The sequence below is a fragment of the Pleurodeles waltl genome, chromosome 5 (genome assembly GCF_031143425.1).
Source record: "Pleurodeles waltl isolate 20211129_DDA chromosome 5, aPleWal1.hap1.20221129, whole genome shotgun sequence".
Lineage (NCBI taxonomy): Eukaryota > Metazoa > Chordata > Amphibia > Caudata > Salamandridae > Pleurodeles > Pleurodeles waltl.
In genome coordinates this window covers 1,140,695,967-1,140,716,168 of record NC_090444.1, presented here as the reverse complement: position 1 = coordinate 1,140,716,168, position 20,202 = coordinate 1,140,695,967, and the positions used below count along the sequence as shown (strand labels likewise).

General features: G+C 40.7%; 1 protein-coding gene across 1 annotated transcript in view; it reads right to left on the bottom strand.

The window, feature by feature from the left end:
* Positions 1 to 594: 594 nt before the first annotated feature.
* The window catches only part of LOC138296324 (G-protein coupled receptor family C group 6 member A-like), a 149,622-nt gene continuing 130,014 nt past the window's right edge, over positions 595 to 20,202 (bottom strand). The window contains exons 5-6 of the mRNA XM_069235363.1: positions 12,910 to 13,027; positions 595 to 5,447 (exon numbers count right to left, since the gene is read on the bottom strand). Coding sequence (XP_069091464.1) covers positions 4,393 to 5,447; positions 12,910 to 13,027 — 1,173 coding nt within the window. The 3' untranslated portion in view covers positions 595 to 4,392. The remainder of the gene's footprint in view (positions 5,448 to 12,909; positions 13,028 to 20,202) is intronic.

Genomic DNA, 20,202 nt, shown 5'->3' with positions numbered 1-20,202 from the left:
TCTTTAAAAAAGTAGACACTAATCCTGCAAAGCCCAAGGAGACAAACCATTTTAAACAATTTTTTCGCCCCCCCCCCAAACGCGGAACACCCTCTTTACATACATTATGCCTGTTGCAGGCATAATGTTGCGCAAGGCCTGTTACATTGCATTGCACCACTTTGTAAAATATGGTGTGGGGAAAATACCACCTTAGCACCACCTCAGTGTACAAAAATTACGCTAAGGCGGCACTAAAGTAGGGCCAGGCCCTATTAAATCGGGGCCTTACATTTCGGCAGGCGGGATATCCTTTACCACTGTGAGAGAGTAACCCCTCCGCCAATATCTAAATCAAGCCATTAATCTTTTCATAAAACCAACTAAAAAGAAAATATGAGGTGGACCTCACCCGCACAAGCTAAGTAGTCTTTTAGTAATAATAATATTTGGTTGTTTATCCAAATGAATATTCTTATTACTGACTTTTCAATTCAACAACTTATTGTTTTGGTTTTAAAGAACAACAAACATATACAAAAAGTACCATTGCAAATAAATAGAGATTAGACTACAAATACAAAGTAACTAATCTACCACAAGGCTCAAATATGATGAAAATTAGAAACATATAAAAATATGTATTTTATTGTGATCGCACAAATCAAATGCCATTGTAATATACAATATATACTCTAGAATTCTGTGGCAATCCGTCGTAAAAGTTGCACTTGTATGCCTGCAAGGAAATAGGTACACTTCTTTACCAGCATAAAAAATAAAATAAAAATAGGATACATATACGGAGAAAGGTAATCATAATTTATCGGTTTGCAACAGGAAAAGATAGTGAAAACAAATATCAGTCTAATGACAAGTCATGGAAGTGGAATGGGAGGGCTCTGTTACTTTTGCCCGGTTTTAAGGCAGGGCCTGCTTTCTGTGAAATGAAGCACATACATTTCCAACACACTACTTTATTATTTTAAACAATGCTACATACAAATACAATGACCATTACTTAGACTTGCCAAGTGTCCTTGCTTTTCTGATAGCCTCCTTTTCTTGAGGAATATTTTCCTTCAAACTGGTTTGATCATTCCACGTTCTCTTTGCTAGGAATTCCAACATGTTAATGCTTGGCAATAAAAGATTAAGAAATATCCCTAACTTTCCCTCTATGTCGAGAAAGAACTGAAAATCACATATATTTTTTTTTAGCTGTAAATCAAATAGTTATTATTAAACCTTCCATGACAGGTGTACAAAATGTCATCTTCCAATTATTTTTGTTTTGTCAAGTTTATGTAATTTTCTGATATATTGTACTAAAAAACAAGCAATAAACACCTCCAATACACACATTCTAATTCAAATATATTACTTGTATATCATTGAATTATTTTTTGCAATCTGAGAGAATTAATCTTAGTAGTACATTTTTCACATATGTATTTATGTATTTAGGAGTTAGTTGTCTAGCATGAACTGAACCATAATGCAGAGGAGCACTCTTAATCTAGACAGAGAGTTCTGGCTTTTGAGATGGAAGGTGGGCTATTTTTTGGGACATACTATCGTAGTCTTCAAAGAGATGTTTACTCTTTTTCCCTAAACTGACAAAGCAGGGGCTGACGTGATGGATACAGAAATGTAGTTCCAGATCCTGGGTGTGTAGCTGGAAAACGTCTGTTTCTAGTTTTTTCCTTCTTGCATTTCTTCGTCAGCAGTCTAATGGTGTCCTTGCTGTAGGTGTTCTGACAGCCACCAGGGATGGTGAACTGGTCATACTGGTAGGTGACAGTGACAGTTGTAATAGCTTTCTAGATGACGGGAGATGTGACAATATGTATTCAAGTCCTTAATTAAGTCCTTAAGGTGTCCTTAACTTTCCCTTAAGTAAAGTAACAGTGGAGTCTGGGAGGATGTAATTCAGGACATTGCCATCATCCAAATGAGACACTGTCTAGGATGAAGTCATTGAACTTGTTTTGCAAAGGATAATAGGGGCAAGATATTAATGTCAGGCGATGGGGGTCATTATGACCCTGGCGGTCACCAGACCCCCAGGGTCACAGTGGCAGTCGGATTGCCACGATCGTGGAGGTCCAACTGCCACATTCTGACTGAGGCAGAGCCGCCACGGTCTAACCGCCGACATCGGCAGGCTGCGCCAGCCTGCAGCCTGGCTGTCCCAGTGGTTGTAATCCAGTGCTGCCCTGGGATTACGAGTTCCCATCCGCCAGCCTATCCATGGTGATTTACACCGCCATGGAAAGGCTGACGGAATGGGGAACTCAGGGGTCCCCTGGGGGCCCCTGCACTGCCCATGAACCTGGCAAGGGTAGTGCAGGGCCCACCATGCACAGCCCCATTGTGCATTCCACTGGCCGAATTACGGGCAGTGGAATGCGAGACGGTTCTGCTGCGCCCACTGCACCACCACATTGATGCCGGCTCCATTAGGAGTCAGCTGCAATATTAAGGCCCTGTTCCCCGCAGGGCCTGCAGGCAAAAACACTGTTTCTGCCCGCCAGCCCAGCGGGGAACTCAAATTAGGGCCGGCAGCGATCAGGCAGCCCGTGTGGCCTGATGGCAGAATAACATTGGCAGATGGCCTCTGCGCCCGCCAATGTCATAATGAGGGCCTTTATCCTTACAAGGATTGCCTCATGCCACATCACATGGGTTTCCAGGATCACTTATTTTGCACACTAACCTGTGGGCATTCATAGGTTACGGTTAGGAAAAGTACCTTCCTCCTAGGCCCACTAAAATGGAGTGTTATTTGGGGCACTTTCCTATCTTATTTGCAAACTTACTCAAACTTAATTTTGGAAAACGTTGTGGGTGCATTGAAGGTGGAGATATGTATTGGCATTGTTAATTAATACCCATACACTTCTAACTTTCTTGGTATTCCCGGAATTTACAAAGGCTCCTCAGCCATGTGAACCCTGGGAAGATAGCGGTTCCTACCATTTTCCTCCAATGCAGCAATGGTAAACCTAAAGAATCTTTCAAACACTCAGCAGTTGTAATTTCCTTCTGTGAACGCATAAAAACAAAGATTAAAGTGACATTGCAGTTCGGTATACTAATAACGTCTTACTTTGCATTAAGAAAAAACCACAGGTATTAACTGAAAAAACAATGGTTAAAGTGGTGCTGCATTTAACTGAAAATTTCAGTTTAAATGTAACATTTCAAATTAAAAGAAAACACCTGAAATTCAACAGTTATAGTTATTTCAGTTATAACGCACGACCCTGCCGTTTGGGGCCCACCATAATGTCCAGTGGGTCCCAGTATCTCCCAAGCCTGCCCCTTCCTTATACCTCAAATTAATGAAATTTCCACGACAGGGGAACCGAATCCCAGTGTCCCTAAATGGCAACTGCAACATTTCTCTTCATGTTGCAGTCGTCCAATCACAGCACAAGCCCCGCTAGGAGTTAATGGGAGCCTTTTGTTCCTGTCGGAGTGAGGCAAACTGATGGGAATAAAAGTCCCCTCAGCTAATCAGATCACACTATTATTTGAAGTTGCATGACTACAGACTCTCATGTGCCTCCCACAAGCCCAGCCTTCCAGATATGCAATGTTTTTTAACATTAATTTATCAAAAACTACTGGGGGACCCATTCCCATTTGTGAATGGGTTAGTACCAATTTGAAATTGGTGTTAACTGTGATTGTTTTGCGAATGCATGCACGGTCACAAAACAATCATACATACCTCTGCGACTCGCATTTAGGAAGGGATGCCCCTGGAATGCCCTTTCCTATGAGACTCACAAACCCTTTTTAAGATTAGGTAAATAGATTACTGAATCGCAAAATTGGGTTTGCACATTTGGAAATGCTTTTGTCTTATCGCAAATGGACCGATTCTGGTAATCGGGCCGTTTGCGATAAGTCAAAATCTTTGTACATCTGGCCCTAAATTAAAAAAGCACACTTTCTGTACAAAGATCTAGCTTTCTGCCAAATTTGATGGAATTCTGTTGAGCCATTTTTGCTGCTCAATTTTCCTGTGGAAACTTTCATGGGGATATTGCGTTTTGGGTCCTCCCCCTTTTTCTCTGCCACCACTTGATGGATCAACCCGAAACCTTTCAGGAAAGGGGTGAGGTGGATGAAATTTTGTTTGAAAGATTTAGTCAAATGGCACCAAAGTGATTAGCAAACCAAATATCACTATAAACCAGAAACTACAAAAATAACTACACAGGGTTGCCGTCACTGTGTAATATATATATATATATATATATATATATATGTATATATATGCGTGTGTGTATGTATAAATGTCATGTTTGAGCTACACATGTATAAACTCCTGAGGTTAAGGGAAGCAGAGATTGTGCGTAACAGCAAGACGTAGAGAAAAGTCTTTAAAGCACTTGACTTCTAGCAGCTTTTCCGCCTTCTTCTCATTGTTGGAATCACACTAACACACATGTTTCCGGACTGTGAAAAAGACTGTATTGTAGTGCTGACATTATGAGAATAAGTCTTTTGATTGCAAGTGCCATTAGAGGGGGAAAACATCTCCCTCCTCGCTCTGTGAAAGATACGCACACTGTGCATGTAGCAGGACTGATTATTAATGGATTTCCTAAAATATATGACATAGCATGTGGGCAAGAGGTGACATGAAATAATTCCATAGTTTGAAGCTAAAATGGCAACCACCTGGACTGCGGGGAGGTACATTCCAACTGTGGAAACATAGATTGGGATGAAAGCAATCCACACAAACAGGTAGATGAGCATGCTGAAAGTGATGAAGCGGGCTTCCTTGTACTTGCCTGGCAGGTGCCGGCCTTTGAAAGCTACAACAAAACATAACAAAGCCAGGAACCCAATGTATCCAAGCATGATCCCAAAGGCCACATATGAGCCCTCAGTGCACTGCAGTAATGTGGTCTGTGGCGTTGAGTAAATAGTGTTACGTGACGCAGGTTTGAATACGAGCCACATTGTACAAATCAGAATCTGGATGGTTGTTGCAACAATGATGACCATCGCTGGCTGGTAAGTGATTTTCCGGCTGGGTTGGTCCATTTTACTTAATTTGAATGCAAGGACAATGCGGAGGGATTTTACTAGAACACATGAAACACAAAGGGTGAAACTGATGCCATACATAGTCTGTCGTATCTGACAAGTGATATCAGTAGGCTCTCCGATGAAGAACCCAGTGCTCAGGAAGCTTGTGAGAAGCGAGAAAGACATCATAACTGAATAGGCTCCTCCTGCAGCTTTGACCGCTGGTGTGTCCCGGTGTTTCAGAAAAATGGCCTGTATCACCAACACAGCAAGAAATCCAAATGCAGCGACAGTTATCAACACAATGGAAAAGGGATTATTCCAGTGGAGGAACTCGATACTTTTTTTTTCACAGTTCGAGCTGCCATTATTAGACCATTGACCTTCTGGGCATTTTGAACATTCATTCATATCTGTGAAAAAATAAAAATGTGAGAAAATTATAAACAATACTTTCTACTCTTTGAAAGTATATAATTGGCCATATTTAAGGCGTGAGTGCGTTCTACTTTCGTAAGCTGATGTATCAGAGCTACAAAGACACATTAGGCAAATAGTGAAAGACTAGGTCAAAAGTCATAGGATCTTGACTTTAACATTTCCAAAACTCATATTGAGGTGCTAAGTGGTATGGCTTTTCATAGCTAGTTGGAGCTCCTGATTTCTCCCTGAAGCATTTGTTCTTTCTGGTCACCAGTGCACACATATGTGTGTATCTCAATAATAATTTTTAATATAATCCTTTGGAAAAATAAGTACTTCGTGCTTCACTCTTCAGCTATTTGTGGCAGTTAAAAAAAGTAAATGGAAATGCAGAGAACAGATAGCAACATCATCAGCACAGAATCATGGCCAGATATATCAATGTATTGCATTGTCTTAGCCTCACACATGCTGTGGCAAAGGCCGCACAATACTAAAATCAAATTTACTAAGCAAAGCAAGGAAGAACAAGTTGCTGCTTTATGTTTCTCTGTCCTGGGAAGGCATTCCATGAGCACAGGTATTCCCACACTTAACCCATGGATTTTGGGACCTTCCCATATTTACCAAGACTGGAAAACCAGGGAAGGCTTCAAAATGTTATGCCTTCCCAGGGGTGGCGCGAGGAGGAGAAATATCTTTATTTCTTCTTGCTGTTTCTCATTCTAATTCTGCAGCACATTTAGAAAGAGGAAAAATCCTCCAAAGATTGTTTTGTACAGGAAGATGTCCCTTCTTGTACAAAAACAATCCTGCCTGCAACGCTGGCTCCCTTGTTCTATGGTGCAAAGGCATCTGCATTGGCGCTAGGCAGCAGACTGTGCTTCAGTACAGGCAGAGACCAGAAATGCAATCTATATTGGTAAATATGATTTACACCTAACCTCTCCCTTTTACTCAGCACAGCAAGTCGCCTTGCTGTATTGTGTTTCATGAAAATTTATAAATCGAGCACTTGGTCACTACATCCAGGATCCGTAAAGGCAATAGATCATGCAACACTGCACCTTGGTGCTTTCTTTCTTATGTGTTTTTCTTGAGGACAATCGACTATCCAGTACTGTGTTAAACAACAACCCCGGTAAACTAGGGCTCATGCCCGATATGGGCGTATCACCATTGTGGAGAGATGTGTAATTACATACTTATTCAGTTAGTAAGACGAGGTAAGCAGAACTGCTGTGGGACACATCTGTGTTTCTGCTTATGTTTTTCTGTAGCAACTTGTGGAATCAGCAGGTTAAAACATGCAGCTCAGACAGCAATATTTGTTTGTTAAATGGATGTTACAGGGAGATCAATATCTTTGTTACACAGGCGCACAGCACCATTCTGCCTCATGCACCCTTCCGCACAGGTGTAGCCCATGACTTGCAGCCAACATGATATGGTCTGTGATATTACTAGGATGGAAAGTTACCTTGGAGTGCTCATTGTTACCAAGTTGAATGAAGTTCAATTTTCTGTTCTATTTACCTATTTTATAAAGCGCATGGCTACCCGAACCTCAGGATTCCCAGTGCTAGCAAGGTAGCTTGAAGTGAGTGAATGGAAGAGCTAAAAGATTAAGGGAAGAGACACGTCTTAGGTTTTTTCCGAAAGCAGTAAAACTGTCCTCCATTCTGATGCCAATAGGAAGAGTGTTCCAGAGCTTGGGTGCAAGTTAAGGTAAAGACCTAACACCTCTCCTAGCTTTCTTGATTCTAGGGATGAGGAGCAGCTCAAGGTTATTTGACCTCAGGTCCCTATTGGCCTGATAGATAGTCACTAGTTGCTGAAGAACCACAGGCCCTGTGTTGTGCTTTGCACAATGTACCATACATAGTGCCTTAAATTGTACCCTGCAAGTTACTAATGAAACGTTTTGAGCGTCCCAGATCCCTAACAATATCCATGCAGCAGCGTTCTGAACAACTTGAAGATTTTTAGTCACTTTGGACTGCCTAGATAAAGTTGACTCCCATAGTCCAAGCACAACAAAATTAACCCTAGATTCACGATTCTATGTGACTCTATCAGGAGTCATTTCAGGACTTTTCTCAAGGTTCTCAGGAGGCCAAAACAGCTGCCAGCCACCTTTTTTGCTTCGGAAGCCATGGTAAGCTGATTACCCAGGATCATCTCTAGACTCTTTACTTCTATCCTGGGGACTGGATGCTCTCCCAGAGAAGAAGGGCAGATGATCTGACCCCAGAGAGTTGGCTTGTTCTCCAATACCAAAACCTCAGTTTTCTCACCATTCAACTTCAGACAGCTGGCTCCCATCCATTCAGACACATTTACTAAGCAGCTGTTGAGTCTCACGGAAGTAGAGTCCATGTCTGGTGACAATGTGACAATCAGCTGGGTAACGTCTTCATAAGATACCTTTTTAAAACCAAAGGAGCAGATGATATCTACTAACGCCTGGACATAAACATTAAAAGCTTAGGGTTCAGGGATGTGCCGTGTGGAATTCCACAATACAGCTGATGACTGCACAACTTGAAGGGCCCCTCACTAACCTGAAAACTATGTTTGTCCAGAAATAATACCATCCACCTGAGGACTTTCCCTGTAATGCCAGCTTCTTCCAGTCAATAAAGAAAAATGGGGTAAGAAACCGTATCAAACGCGGCACTCAGGTCCAGGAGGATCAGTGCTGCTGAACCACCCTGGTCCATGACCATTTTAAGATCTTCTGTAGCCCTCAAAAGAGCTTGTTCAGTGCTACAGCCAGCACGGAAGCCAGTCTGTGTAGGCTGAAGAAGGTCATTGGTTTCCAAATATTCTGTGATGTACCTTTACTGATACCTAGTAAAAAAGAAATACGTCTATACTTACTTATCATGTCCGAATCTAAATTTTACAATTCATGGGGTATAAAATCATGGTATGTTTATTCTTTCATTGAAAATAGTCATGAATATTAGAACACAAGAACTAATTGTACTGCTCAACAAAGCTAGAGGGGTGACTTCATGCACTTACGTGTGTCTATGTCATGGGTGCATTAGTTGGTCAGCCCAAGTGTCAGTGAGAATAGGGCTGAAAAGTGACCCATTATCTATAGACAGTCTCACTATGGCTCCTCTGTCAGGGTGGCATAGAGTACAACTCCTGCCACTCTTGCCATTAGGCCATCATTTTCAGTATGTGACAGGAGGTCAGGGAAGGAGTTTATTTGATTCCTCTTCTCCACTATACATCACAATGAGCATTGTGATGTCTAAACTCTTAAAGTGGGATTTTTATGAGGTTGACATGCAAAACACTTAGATGGTTCTGGTGGGGGGTGGGTGCAAACTCCTCAGGAAATATCTTCTCAGTCCTCACTTTTCTTCTTCAGCCTGTTCTATTTGTTCTTGTTTTTCTACTAGCTCAACCACCTGCACTTTTTTTGCCCAGGGCGGTACTCTGCCATAGTAGCCTTCTGAATATACTGTGGGCTGTGGATTGATCAGCTCTTGAGTTGTCTCTAAATTATTGTGGGCCTGTTTCATGTAGTAGGCCATCTTGGCTCTGAGCCCCAAAACATAGCCCACTGTGTCCTGTGTTTCTTTCTTGAAAGATTTATCCTACCCATTTCACATAAGATTCAAAGGACCTCTATCTGGATGACCAAACTGAGATTCAGAAAGTCTGAAACCAACTTCCTTCAGTGGATGACCTCTTTAGTCAAATACCAAGCATGGAGACAGGATATCCAAATTTGTCCTTGAGGGTTCTCCAAAGCCATGATTGGCCCCCTAATGCTGTCTTACCAGGTAGGGTGAGGACACCTTCAAAATTTGGTAAACATTCACAAACATGTAAAGTTATAGCCTTTACAAACAGTTGCTGGCATTTCCCACCCTGAAACCCAATGCAGATTTATGGCCATGAGTAAATTATCACACATTCCCAGAAGTACTCATTAATGTCTTTGTCAATCCCAAGAAAGCCAGAAATGTCCTCAAAATATTTGAGTAATACCACAGAAGAAAAGGTCTTGCTTTCAGTGTGAGTCAGGCCCAAGTCATGGGTACTTCATGTTTGTTTTTTACCCTCCTTATTCGCTTTCTTTATTTCTAAGTTGGGAAAAGGCACCTCAGTACTTCTAAGAAATGTTCATTTTCTCAGAACATTTCAGTTTTTTCTGCACTCTCCATTTAGGCACCTTTGGTGTCAGCCACCCTGAACCCCAACTTGAGAACTTAGAGTAACAGTGGTAAGTACTAAAATCCACGAAGGCACTGCACTTGCCATTTGCACTTGCAGTTGAGATGTCAATCAAAATGCCACTCACAATGTAATCTTATGACAACCCTGAAAGTGTCAGCTTTTGTAGTTCTCAGTTTGTTAATTCTATAGTGTTACTTGTAAATTGCCAAAAACCTGAAGCAAACCAAGGAAAATAGGGTATGAAGTGATTTGGAAAGCAGAACAGTTTGGGGAACAATAGCGAGTTGAAGAAATAGTATAGGCAAGCCAGAAAGTCTGACATTAATGTGCCAACACATGTTAACAGAGGCATTCATGAACACTGTTCACGTTGTTGCACACACAAATGCTGTTTATCACATTAATGCCAGCCCTAATGGCTTTGTTCACAGTGGGGGATAGGGTGGCAAAAAAGGATTACTTTCTGTATAGAATTCATATTGGATGATAAAGAATTAAATGTGACAAATAATGTAATGATTTGTGTATCTTTGAGATGCAAAATATTCCGTCATGCCTGCCAGTGGAAGCACTTTGTGGAAAGTAGAATGATATACCAAACAGCTAACTGAATGCATAGACAAGCTTTTCAACAATCACAACCCTATGTGTGCAGACAGCTGCACTGTTATGCAGATCTAACAAGGGATATTGGACAGTTACAGCTCTAAGAAAAAAGGGTGAAAGAAAGGATGACAAATCCAAAGGAAACATTAGGAGGAGGGTCAAAAGAAACAAAAAAATGTAAAGTCGGAAAAAATGGGATACTCTGGTTGTCCCATAGCAAAAAGGACTCTAAAAATAGGTGAAGGGAATAGGGAACAGCAGGGGCAAATAAAAAGCGTTAAAAAAAATGAAGTGCAAGAAGAAAAGTAAAAAAATGAGAATTGAAAAAATCAGCACTATACACTTGGGACCAGATATACTAAGATTCCATTTGAAAAAAGCAGTTGCAAATTGTGCTTTGCCTTTTGGGGAATCAAAGCAGATTTTGCTATCCATGATGTATACTAATGGGTTGGTTCACAAAATCACCATTCAGTGTGGGTCACAATTTTCCCTACCTCATCAATATTCAATATTAATGTGAAAGATCACAAATTGTGACTCGTTCTGATTGGATACCTTCACACAGATCGTGGTCTACTGGGGTCAGCAGACCACCAAATCAGGGATCGCTTTTAAATAAAATACATTTGTTTTAAAATGCAACACATTTTCCTTAAAGGACACCGGTCAGCATTTAAGAAAAAAGAGAAAAATAAATACCTTTTTTCCGAGACCACTGGTCACTCCCAAAGAGGAAGAGGTCTTACAGGGATCCCTTCCTCTGTACAAATGGGTTATCACCTGCTTTGAGGATTTGGTAATCTACGAATGATTTGCTACTGAAATTGTGGTTGCAAAACTTCAATCCATAGAACAGTGAATCAAAGTATGAAAGCAATTCCTTAAACCAGCCCCTTTCAAATTGTGATTTCTAATGCATTTCAAAACCTATTTTGTGATTTGGTAACAACAAGTTGCAAACCATGTGATTTGAGGAATGCTTGCTCTTGTTATATGGTCCCTACAATGATCCTGTCTTCTAAAATCTAAATCCCATATGATATAATGGGATGTATCTTTCAGTGGACGGGATATCTGTCACCGTTGTAATCAGGCCCTTAGTCCACATATATCATCAGTAAGTGTTGGTGAATTTCAGGTAGCTCACAGTACCAAATCAAAACCTCTAAACTGACTAGGGTAATAGTTGTTATTGTCAACCTCAAACATGACACTATGATTCCTAAGGAATCTGTAGCAAAAGATCTAACCCTTTCATTTGGTCACTCGTGCATGCCCAAGGTGAAAAACAAAAAAAGATGCAAAAATGCATTTTCACACATGTATTGACATGTTGATATTCTTGCAAAAAAAATATGAGCTGCAGTTATTAAAAAGATGAGATTTTACTCTAATCATCATTATTAGAATGGTAAACAATATGAACAATTCAACCATGTTGTTACTAATGTTTACTTACTTCTATCTGTATCTAATACTATACTAAAGAGAACATAGTGGGAGTATCCTTCTGTGAGATCAGTTATGAAAGTCTAACTTCCATACCTTGGTCTTACGTGTCAGGACGCTGGTCTAAGTGTACAGGTTATCTTTCTTAGAGGTTGGAGTCAGTGGGGCTGCATCTCAGTCACAGTTCACAGCGGTTCCATTATAATCCCAGCTCAAAGTGATCCTCCAACTGAGTTTTAGCACAGAAGATGTTTATAAAACAAAGTACTGTTCTTTTTGCACTGTGGCAGAGTCACAGGACAGCTCCTTTGGTTTTATGTAGGTAAAAGGACACATCTCTTAACAAGCACCGAAAGAAAGGAAAACAATGGCATTGCGTTCTGAATGTATGACCCTGAAACTTACTGTACCGGCTACAGGGTGTCAATGCCTACCACAAATGCACATACAGCATATTCATACATATTAAGAAAGTGTGCAACAAATCACTACTAGAAAGAGATGCCAACCTAAAAAGAGAACTCTAAGATGGAGACTGTGCGGGCCATGCAACACTCTGTAACCACTAAATGGCTTTGTACATCTGGCCCTTGATAAGTAGAAAAATTAATTTATGAGGATCATTTCATCTAATGACTGTTAACTTCAAACTACTTCTTAAAGACACTAGTCTCCCCCAATGCTCCTGATTTGAGTGTGCATTCATTTTCAGGGCTCCACTCTTGTACGCTTTGTTCATACAACTAAAAATCAAAAATAATTGCCACAAAATTATAGAATCTTCATTCTATACAAGTAACTGTCTGGGACCTACACAAAAAATGTCCAAAGTACCATGATTACTCTGAACTGTGCAGTAGCTCAGTGTTTGAGTAACCCAGAGCTCATTTGAGTCAGTTCACCCATGACCAGTCTGGATCAAGGGCTAAATGTACAAACACTTTTTCCCATGGACCTCAGAATGGGTAAAAACCTTTGCTACATCTGGCCCCAAGTGTACTGGTTTAACAAAGTGTAGTTTGTAAAAATGTTTTACCAGGAAACATATCTTAATGGATGCAGATATTTTATTTATATAATATATAATTTAAAATATAATACCCACAACATGCACCACAGTTATCTAGGTGAAAGGTTTGCCATCCAAATGATAATAATACCAAAATGTATTGCATTTATCGCCATACTTACCTGAGGCATTGGAGTAGTATCCTTCTGGGCAAAGTATGCATATATAGCAACAGCTGGGGGCTGAATGTTGTTTGTATTGGCCAGGAGTGCACGGCACAGAGCAATTAGAAACTGGAATCTGTAGGATTAGAAATAGAAGCGCAATTAAAAGAAATATCAAATGTGTAAATCCTATTTATCCACTGTACCTTATGTACCATAATTTGTAGTTTTTATATACAAATATCTTTAAATGGAAGCCCTTTCAATATGCTGGTTCTTTTCCATAATACAGAAGAGAAATATTGGACAGGCATCTATTTGAGGGGATGAGAAATATATACACACTTATACCCAGTCATAATCACACAGCCACTTACATACCAACTCACAACCACTCACACATCCATACAGCCACTCGCACACCCACTCACAGACCCACAGCATGGAGTTCGCTGCATGAAGTCAACCCCCCACCATGCACCTCCAAAGGCCTTGCACAGCGGCTGGTGGATTAAAGCATAGTAATTAAACATTACTTTATTTTAAAAAACCCTACACGTTCACTGAAAGAAAAATGAAGATTACAAGGACATTACAGTTAGGAAATAGCATTAGAAAACTGTAGAAATTCACTGAAAAAAACAAAGGTTACAGGGACTTTATAATTAGGAAATAGAATTAAAAACTTCCTTAGAGATTCACTAAAAAACAAGGGATGCAGGGAGATTATAGTGCAACCCCTCACCAACTCAATACTGACCCCTGTGAACCATCCCCTAGAACTGAAATTCATGTAAAGGGGAGTGTTTCATAAGTTATGACTTTGGTGTAACTCTACAAGGGGTACTTTCGCACCCATGCGTGACACAAGTGCACTTAAGTCAATACACCAGTGCTAAGTATGATAGACAAGTTATTGGAGCTATGCAAAACAATATTCAATGTGTAATTGATGTAGAAGTATTGCTTTTGGGTTACTAACAACCCCATGAAGCGATCAAGGGCACTGTGGAAGCAGCAGTAACCTCATTTCACTATTCACAGTACTACATACACTGTACTAAAATTAACAAACATTTTTATGTTAAAAGTCTTTATTAATAGAGAAATATTCTCTTTCTTAGCACATCTAAAACAACTACACAGAATATTATAAATACAGCCATGAGACACATTACAAGGGTAAACACCCGGTTGCAGTCAATGGGTCTTCATCCCTTTCTCTGGGACTGGGTTCCATCAGCTTCAGGTTTCAGGTGACATATATCATCTACGAAGTGTGAAGTGCGTTGGTATTAGGTGAGATAATTTCTGTCGAAATTCTGGGTGATAATCTGGGTGAAGGAATTCTCTACAAAGGTGATAGAATGACAGTCCTTATATATTAATTCTTAAAAGAGAATGGAGTGTTTGATTTAGATTGTGAGCATTTCTGGTGCTGTCTATATGGACATATAGGGGAGAAAGACATCAATTCAGACCTCACTTGTCTGATTAAATATCTATATCAGTATTTGGTTTATCCTTCACATAATGGTGAATCAACATCTGACCCAGACAAATGTTGCCTTAGATTATGGATCTATGTCATTAATGCAAGAACTGGGTGATATCAAATTTCTTAGAAAGATTTAGTCTGACAACAATTGTGTTAGCATACAGACTTTACAATGATTCAGCAAAAACAGGGAACATGGTGATGTCTAGTGTCTGAGACAGAGAAGAGTGTGACATACATAGGATAAGATAAATTCAGGGCCTAGCTAAGATAGAGACAGACCTTAGGGACTGTGGGGGTCATTACAACCCTGGCGGTTCAAGACCGCCAATGCTGTTATGGAGGAAGCACCGCCAAAAGGCTGGCGGTGCTTCCAGAGGGATTACGACTGCGGCGGAAGTGCCGCGGTCGCAACGCCTGGACTGTCGGTTTCCTGCCACAGTGCTCCTGGCGGTTTTAAAAAGGCTGGCGGTACGGGGAGTTGCGGGGCCCCTGGGGGCCCCTGCACTGCCCATGCCGTTGGCATGGGCAGTGCAGGTGCCCCCTGCCACGGCTCTGTGCAGCTTTTCACTATCTGCTACGCAGACAGTGAAAAGCATGATGGGTGCAACTGCACCCTCCGCATGGCCGCAACACCGCCGGCTCCATTTGGAGCCGGCTCCTGTGTTGCGGGCGAGATCCCTGCTGGGCCGGCGGGCGGAAACCAGGTTTCCACCCGCCGGCCCAGCGGGGATCGCCTGATGGCCATGGCGGGAGTGCGGCGGGCGGCTTCAGCTGCCCGCCAAGGTCGTAATGAGGGCCTTTGTGTCATCCTTGGCTTGTAAGTCTGAATGTGATGTCATAGGGGCATGTCTAACTCATCAGAATGTGTACAAGGGGTTCATGCTCTCAAACTATCATCTAACGTTATCCCAAATAAGATATTCATCTAAAACATACACCAGCTACATACTTGGAGTGTCATAAAAATATTATTGCTAAGAACATAAATTTGTGCCACAATCTATTATTCACTTAGCAAAGCATAGGTATTTGTAGTTCTTGTGTAACAGTAGCTAACAAAACCATGTTTGACAATCTGTATGGAATACATTAAGTGTGTTGGCAAAAGGACAGACAGATAATAGGTATAAGCCAAATTAAAAAATAAGCAAAAATAAAAAAGCATCAATGTAAGAGAGAAAAAAATATATATATATCTCTTTTTGGTTTAGTTCATATGGGTTTTGCGGTATAACCTGATGAAGGCATGTTATGTTTGATTGGTTGACTTACTTATTGATTTCACTCCTCATCAGAGGACATGTCAACACCTTCGGGTACATTCACAGCATACTTGTAATTTTTCGGAGTCCATACAGAACATAATCATGGCAAACAGCTGAGGTGCTAGATAAGCCAGCAGTCAGTTGCCCAGTCGAGGCACTCAATGTTGGGTGTGGCACTTCTTCAGGAGACCCAAAGAAAAACAGAGGTTCAAGCCATTTGCCAAGAGCAGAATCCAAGAGTGCCAATGGCGATGCTGCACTGTCATGTGTAGCAGCCCATGTCAGGGACAAATGCAATGCTTGGCATTGCATCTGGTACTTGTTTAGATGTTGTATAATCAATTTCATGTTGAGCCACTGGGGGCTTTTCCAGATGTAACACAAAGAGAATATCCATTGGACAATTAATGCACCAGTAAACAGATTTCTCTTGTGTTACATTGATTTTACGATATGTCAGTGTTCAGGGTTCACTGAGCTGGGATAGCCAAGCATGTCCTGTATAGACTGTTAAAGTTTCTTAACAGCTTTGTTCAGCTGGATATTGCAGTTCCATGTTGTTGATTTCTATGGCAAAGCAGAAGGAAGATAATGATACCACAGCCAACTAGTAGTAGGATGATCAGTAATTGCCTCTAAAAAGAACGGAGAATAAAGAATGGAAACATGTTGGGATCAGTACAAATACTACTTTAAGTCCTGTCACTAAACTAGATCCAATTAAAAAAAAAAACACAACACGAGTTGTTGCAGAGAATTGAATATAATTTGCATGATAGCTACAAAATGGGTAGGGTATTGTGTATGTAACAGCCACTGGATTTCTGAAGCAGTCCTGGTTGTCTGCAAGTGATAAACTTCAACAGCTGAAATCAAAGGAACTTAATTTTTTAAGAGAACAGACAACAGTTTGTTCAAATTGCCAAACCACATGGATTTAATACAAATTTAGGCCAGGGGATGTTTCTAATAACACTCCTGGGGGGAGGATACAATGTTTTTCCACAATATTGTATTGTTTCTGAAACAGTAATTAGGAATGGCTGACTGGGTTTCAACCCACAGCAAGTACAATTTGTTAAGAACACACAAGAGACATTATTTAATAGTTCATGATATAGGGAAATGAATGCTAGGGGGTGGGAACAGATAGGATACAGTTTAACCCTGGCATCAAAGCACCACACATTCCCAGCGAAGATATGGCGTCACACTGAAGGGAGTGTCCAAGATGAATTCTGCAATTTGCTCTAGTGAAATATAGACAGGGTCATCCTCATTTTAAATTATGTGGGTGCCATCCTATAGACTTATATTTTTGACAATCATGAAAATGAAAGTGGTTATCTGTAAAGAATGAATACCATTTTTAACCAAGTGATAGGTGGTGTGTCACTGACTGTAAATGGCACATCTTCAATTTGTTCGATACTCAATAACATACAGGAGGATTCTTTTTTAACCATTGTTTTTGTCTGAGTATCAAATTATCGGGTGCAGATAAGGCTGTTTCATTTAAAAAAGCCAAAGTAAAAAACCTGACTGAAGTGTTTGTAACCCCCAATTTAGTTGCATGATTGCTCCTTATTGAGCGTGCCCATGTTGTAACCGATTCAAATATCCTTTCATGAGGTCTAGGGATAGGACAAAATTTGACTTAGGGCCTGATTTGGAGTTTGGCAGATGGAGTTACTCATTACAAATGTGACGGACATCCTGTCCATCACATTACGATTCCATTAAATCCTATGGAAATCGGAATCCCGCAGACCGGCTATCCGTCGCATTTGTGACGGAGGAAGTCATCTGCCAAATTCTAACTCAGGCCCTTGGAGAGCATACTCTTTTGGAAAGCGTGTTCATTCCATTGTCGATAACTTCAAAACTGTTTGCATATTGCCTTAGTCTATTTGCCCAATTCCTTATGTGGCCTCTTTTTCAGAATAATTATTTAGCTTATTATATATGGCATGTATTCCTGTAGCCAGGAATCTTTTATTTCTCTGAGGACTGGGTCCCAACAGAAAGTCTGAAAAATCCATGTTTTCATTAATGGAGGATATGTGTTTCCTTATGGCCGAAAAGTTAGAGTGTTCTAGCAATCTTTGGCATAATTTGCCTACACAGGATGTTGTAATCATGGCAGGTGTTTGTGTATTGTAGCATGGATCAGGATGATTACATTTGGGTCCAGAAGTTTTGGAAAGGAAACACTGCATACACTTTTCAGAACTATAGGGCCATAAAGCCAAATCCTCCCTAGTAATTTGTTTGGAGTTATAGGTTCCATTTTGTGTCACATAATTTATGTCTGTTTCAGGCATGCTCAGGTGCAGTTGGCAATTATTGAACATAGTCAAATTGACTTTTGTAATAGAGGGATTCTTTATATCCTTCATTGTTCCGAATCCCAGATAAGTAGTCATTTGGAGTATTTTATTAAGAAAGATTATTTCTTTTGGTGTTTTACAGGCTCAGAAAAGGACTTCTTTACCTTAAATCAGCCAAATATGGTTCCCAAATGCTTTTCTCATGAACATTTGCTTTCTGATACTCATATCCTTGAATAGCCAAACGTTTGACTAAACTCAGTAGAATAAATCAGCTTGTTAGCAGTGATTAGATTTTTTAGAAGTTGCTGCGATCTCTGTGTAAAATAAAAAGCTGAAGGGTGTGACTTATCTGCACTCTGGAAATAAAGGGATTTTTTAAAGAAATTAGAGTGGATCTCAGGAGGTTGAGCCTCACAATGTCCCCATTGAGTATAGTTGTGAACTTCCCTAGGATAACTAGTGATATGTATGAGGTAATGTGTATAGTGGTGATAGCAATACATTTCCTTATAATTTGCAGAATTCAAGCAAGGATTTCATTATTAAAAGCAGAATATGCCTGCAGGCCAGACATCATTCTTTTAGCAGTCTCTATGTCCTAATTATCTGAAAAACAACCAAGGGATTAATACATCATTCATTGAAACCTTTATCACATAAGGCAATTGCAATGTCTCAGTAGGACCCACAATCTGATATGGAATTTTTTTCCAGGCTGTGCTAACGGGCACAGGATATGCAGTAATATTTGTTGCATAGAAACCACTTTGGGTGCTGTGGGACAAAGAGTGAGGATGTAGATCATAAACCACAGGTGATGCAATTGTCCTTGCAGGGAAATAATGTCCGTTGAGGAGCAGTAGAATGATAAACATTGTTGACAGCCACATGAGGAGAAGGAAAGTTCCTAAATTGATTCAGGCATAGGACCACGGAGGAACCACAGAACTATTGATAGGCATGAAGCAGCTATTGTGAATGAGTGGCCTTGAAGGTGGTTACATTTTGGGGGGGAGAAATATCCAGGGATTTTTAGCATTGTTGGTCTCTTGGGACTCTTGAGAGAGTACCAGTTCAATATGCCATGGAATTCCTTGGAAGTAACCACTGTGATGACGGCAGCATCAGCTATGTTTGTTGCACTTAGTGTTCCACATAGAGTGTTAAGCTCAAGCATCTCTGGCTGGGAAGTCAGCCTGGAAATGGTACTGTTCTGTTTGGAGGGTGGGGTATTCAGAGAAGAGAAGGCTGAGAGGCACTATTCTAAATCCTTCCGTTTATCTGTGGTGGCAAGTTCTAGAGGACAGGCCACATAGAGGGCCTCATTTACAAGGCCATTGTGCCACCCTTGCATCACTGTTTGTTTTACAGAACAGTGGTGCAAGCAGTGCTCTACACTGCTCCATATTTACAAGCTGATGCATTAGGCCCATTGCGTCAGTTTGTAAAGCCTTGCATCACATTACACCTGTGCCTGGTATAATGTATGCAAGGTAGGCATTCCCATAGGAAACGCCATGCAGAACTGATGCAATGAAATTTACAACCTTTCACTAAGTCATTCGGCAACTTCACTGCATCAGAATTGTACCACGTGCTCAGAGCGGGCGTAAAACTGACTCAGGGCTTATCTCAATGGGCGCCTCCTGGCATTGCTCGAATATCGTCATTGTTTTGATGCTAGTCCAGCAATGCGTGAGTTTAGTACCACAGATGCATCAGAATTTCTGATGAATTTGTGAAAACGTGCACCAGGTAGCTCTGTATTGTAAATACCGTGCAGCCATGGCGTCATTAGGGGATCGTGGAGCAGTGCAAGAAATATGACACATCGGAGCTGATTCTTCAGATTCTTGTAAATGAGGCCCAGTGTATTTTAATGTGATCAATAGATACATCTCTGTTTCTTCTTGATCCAGGCAAAAAGGCAGGATAACAGTTCTGTTGCCTTTTGCTCCAAAAACAGTGATGGGTAGCCTGTGGGATGTCTCAAAAGCTTGCCTTTTCTGGATTTTTCCCTGACTAGGTCCCCAACTTTGGGAACCCATCCATCAGCTGCAGTGATAACATTCTCTTCACAAGTGGATGCATCAGCATCCTTTGTGTTTTACAGCTTGTCTCTGACTTCTTGCATACTCTGCAAATTATTTATTTAAAAGTTGCCCCAATGTAAATGTATCTTCATCTGCCACCTTCTCAGAATTATCTAATC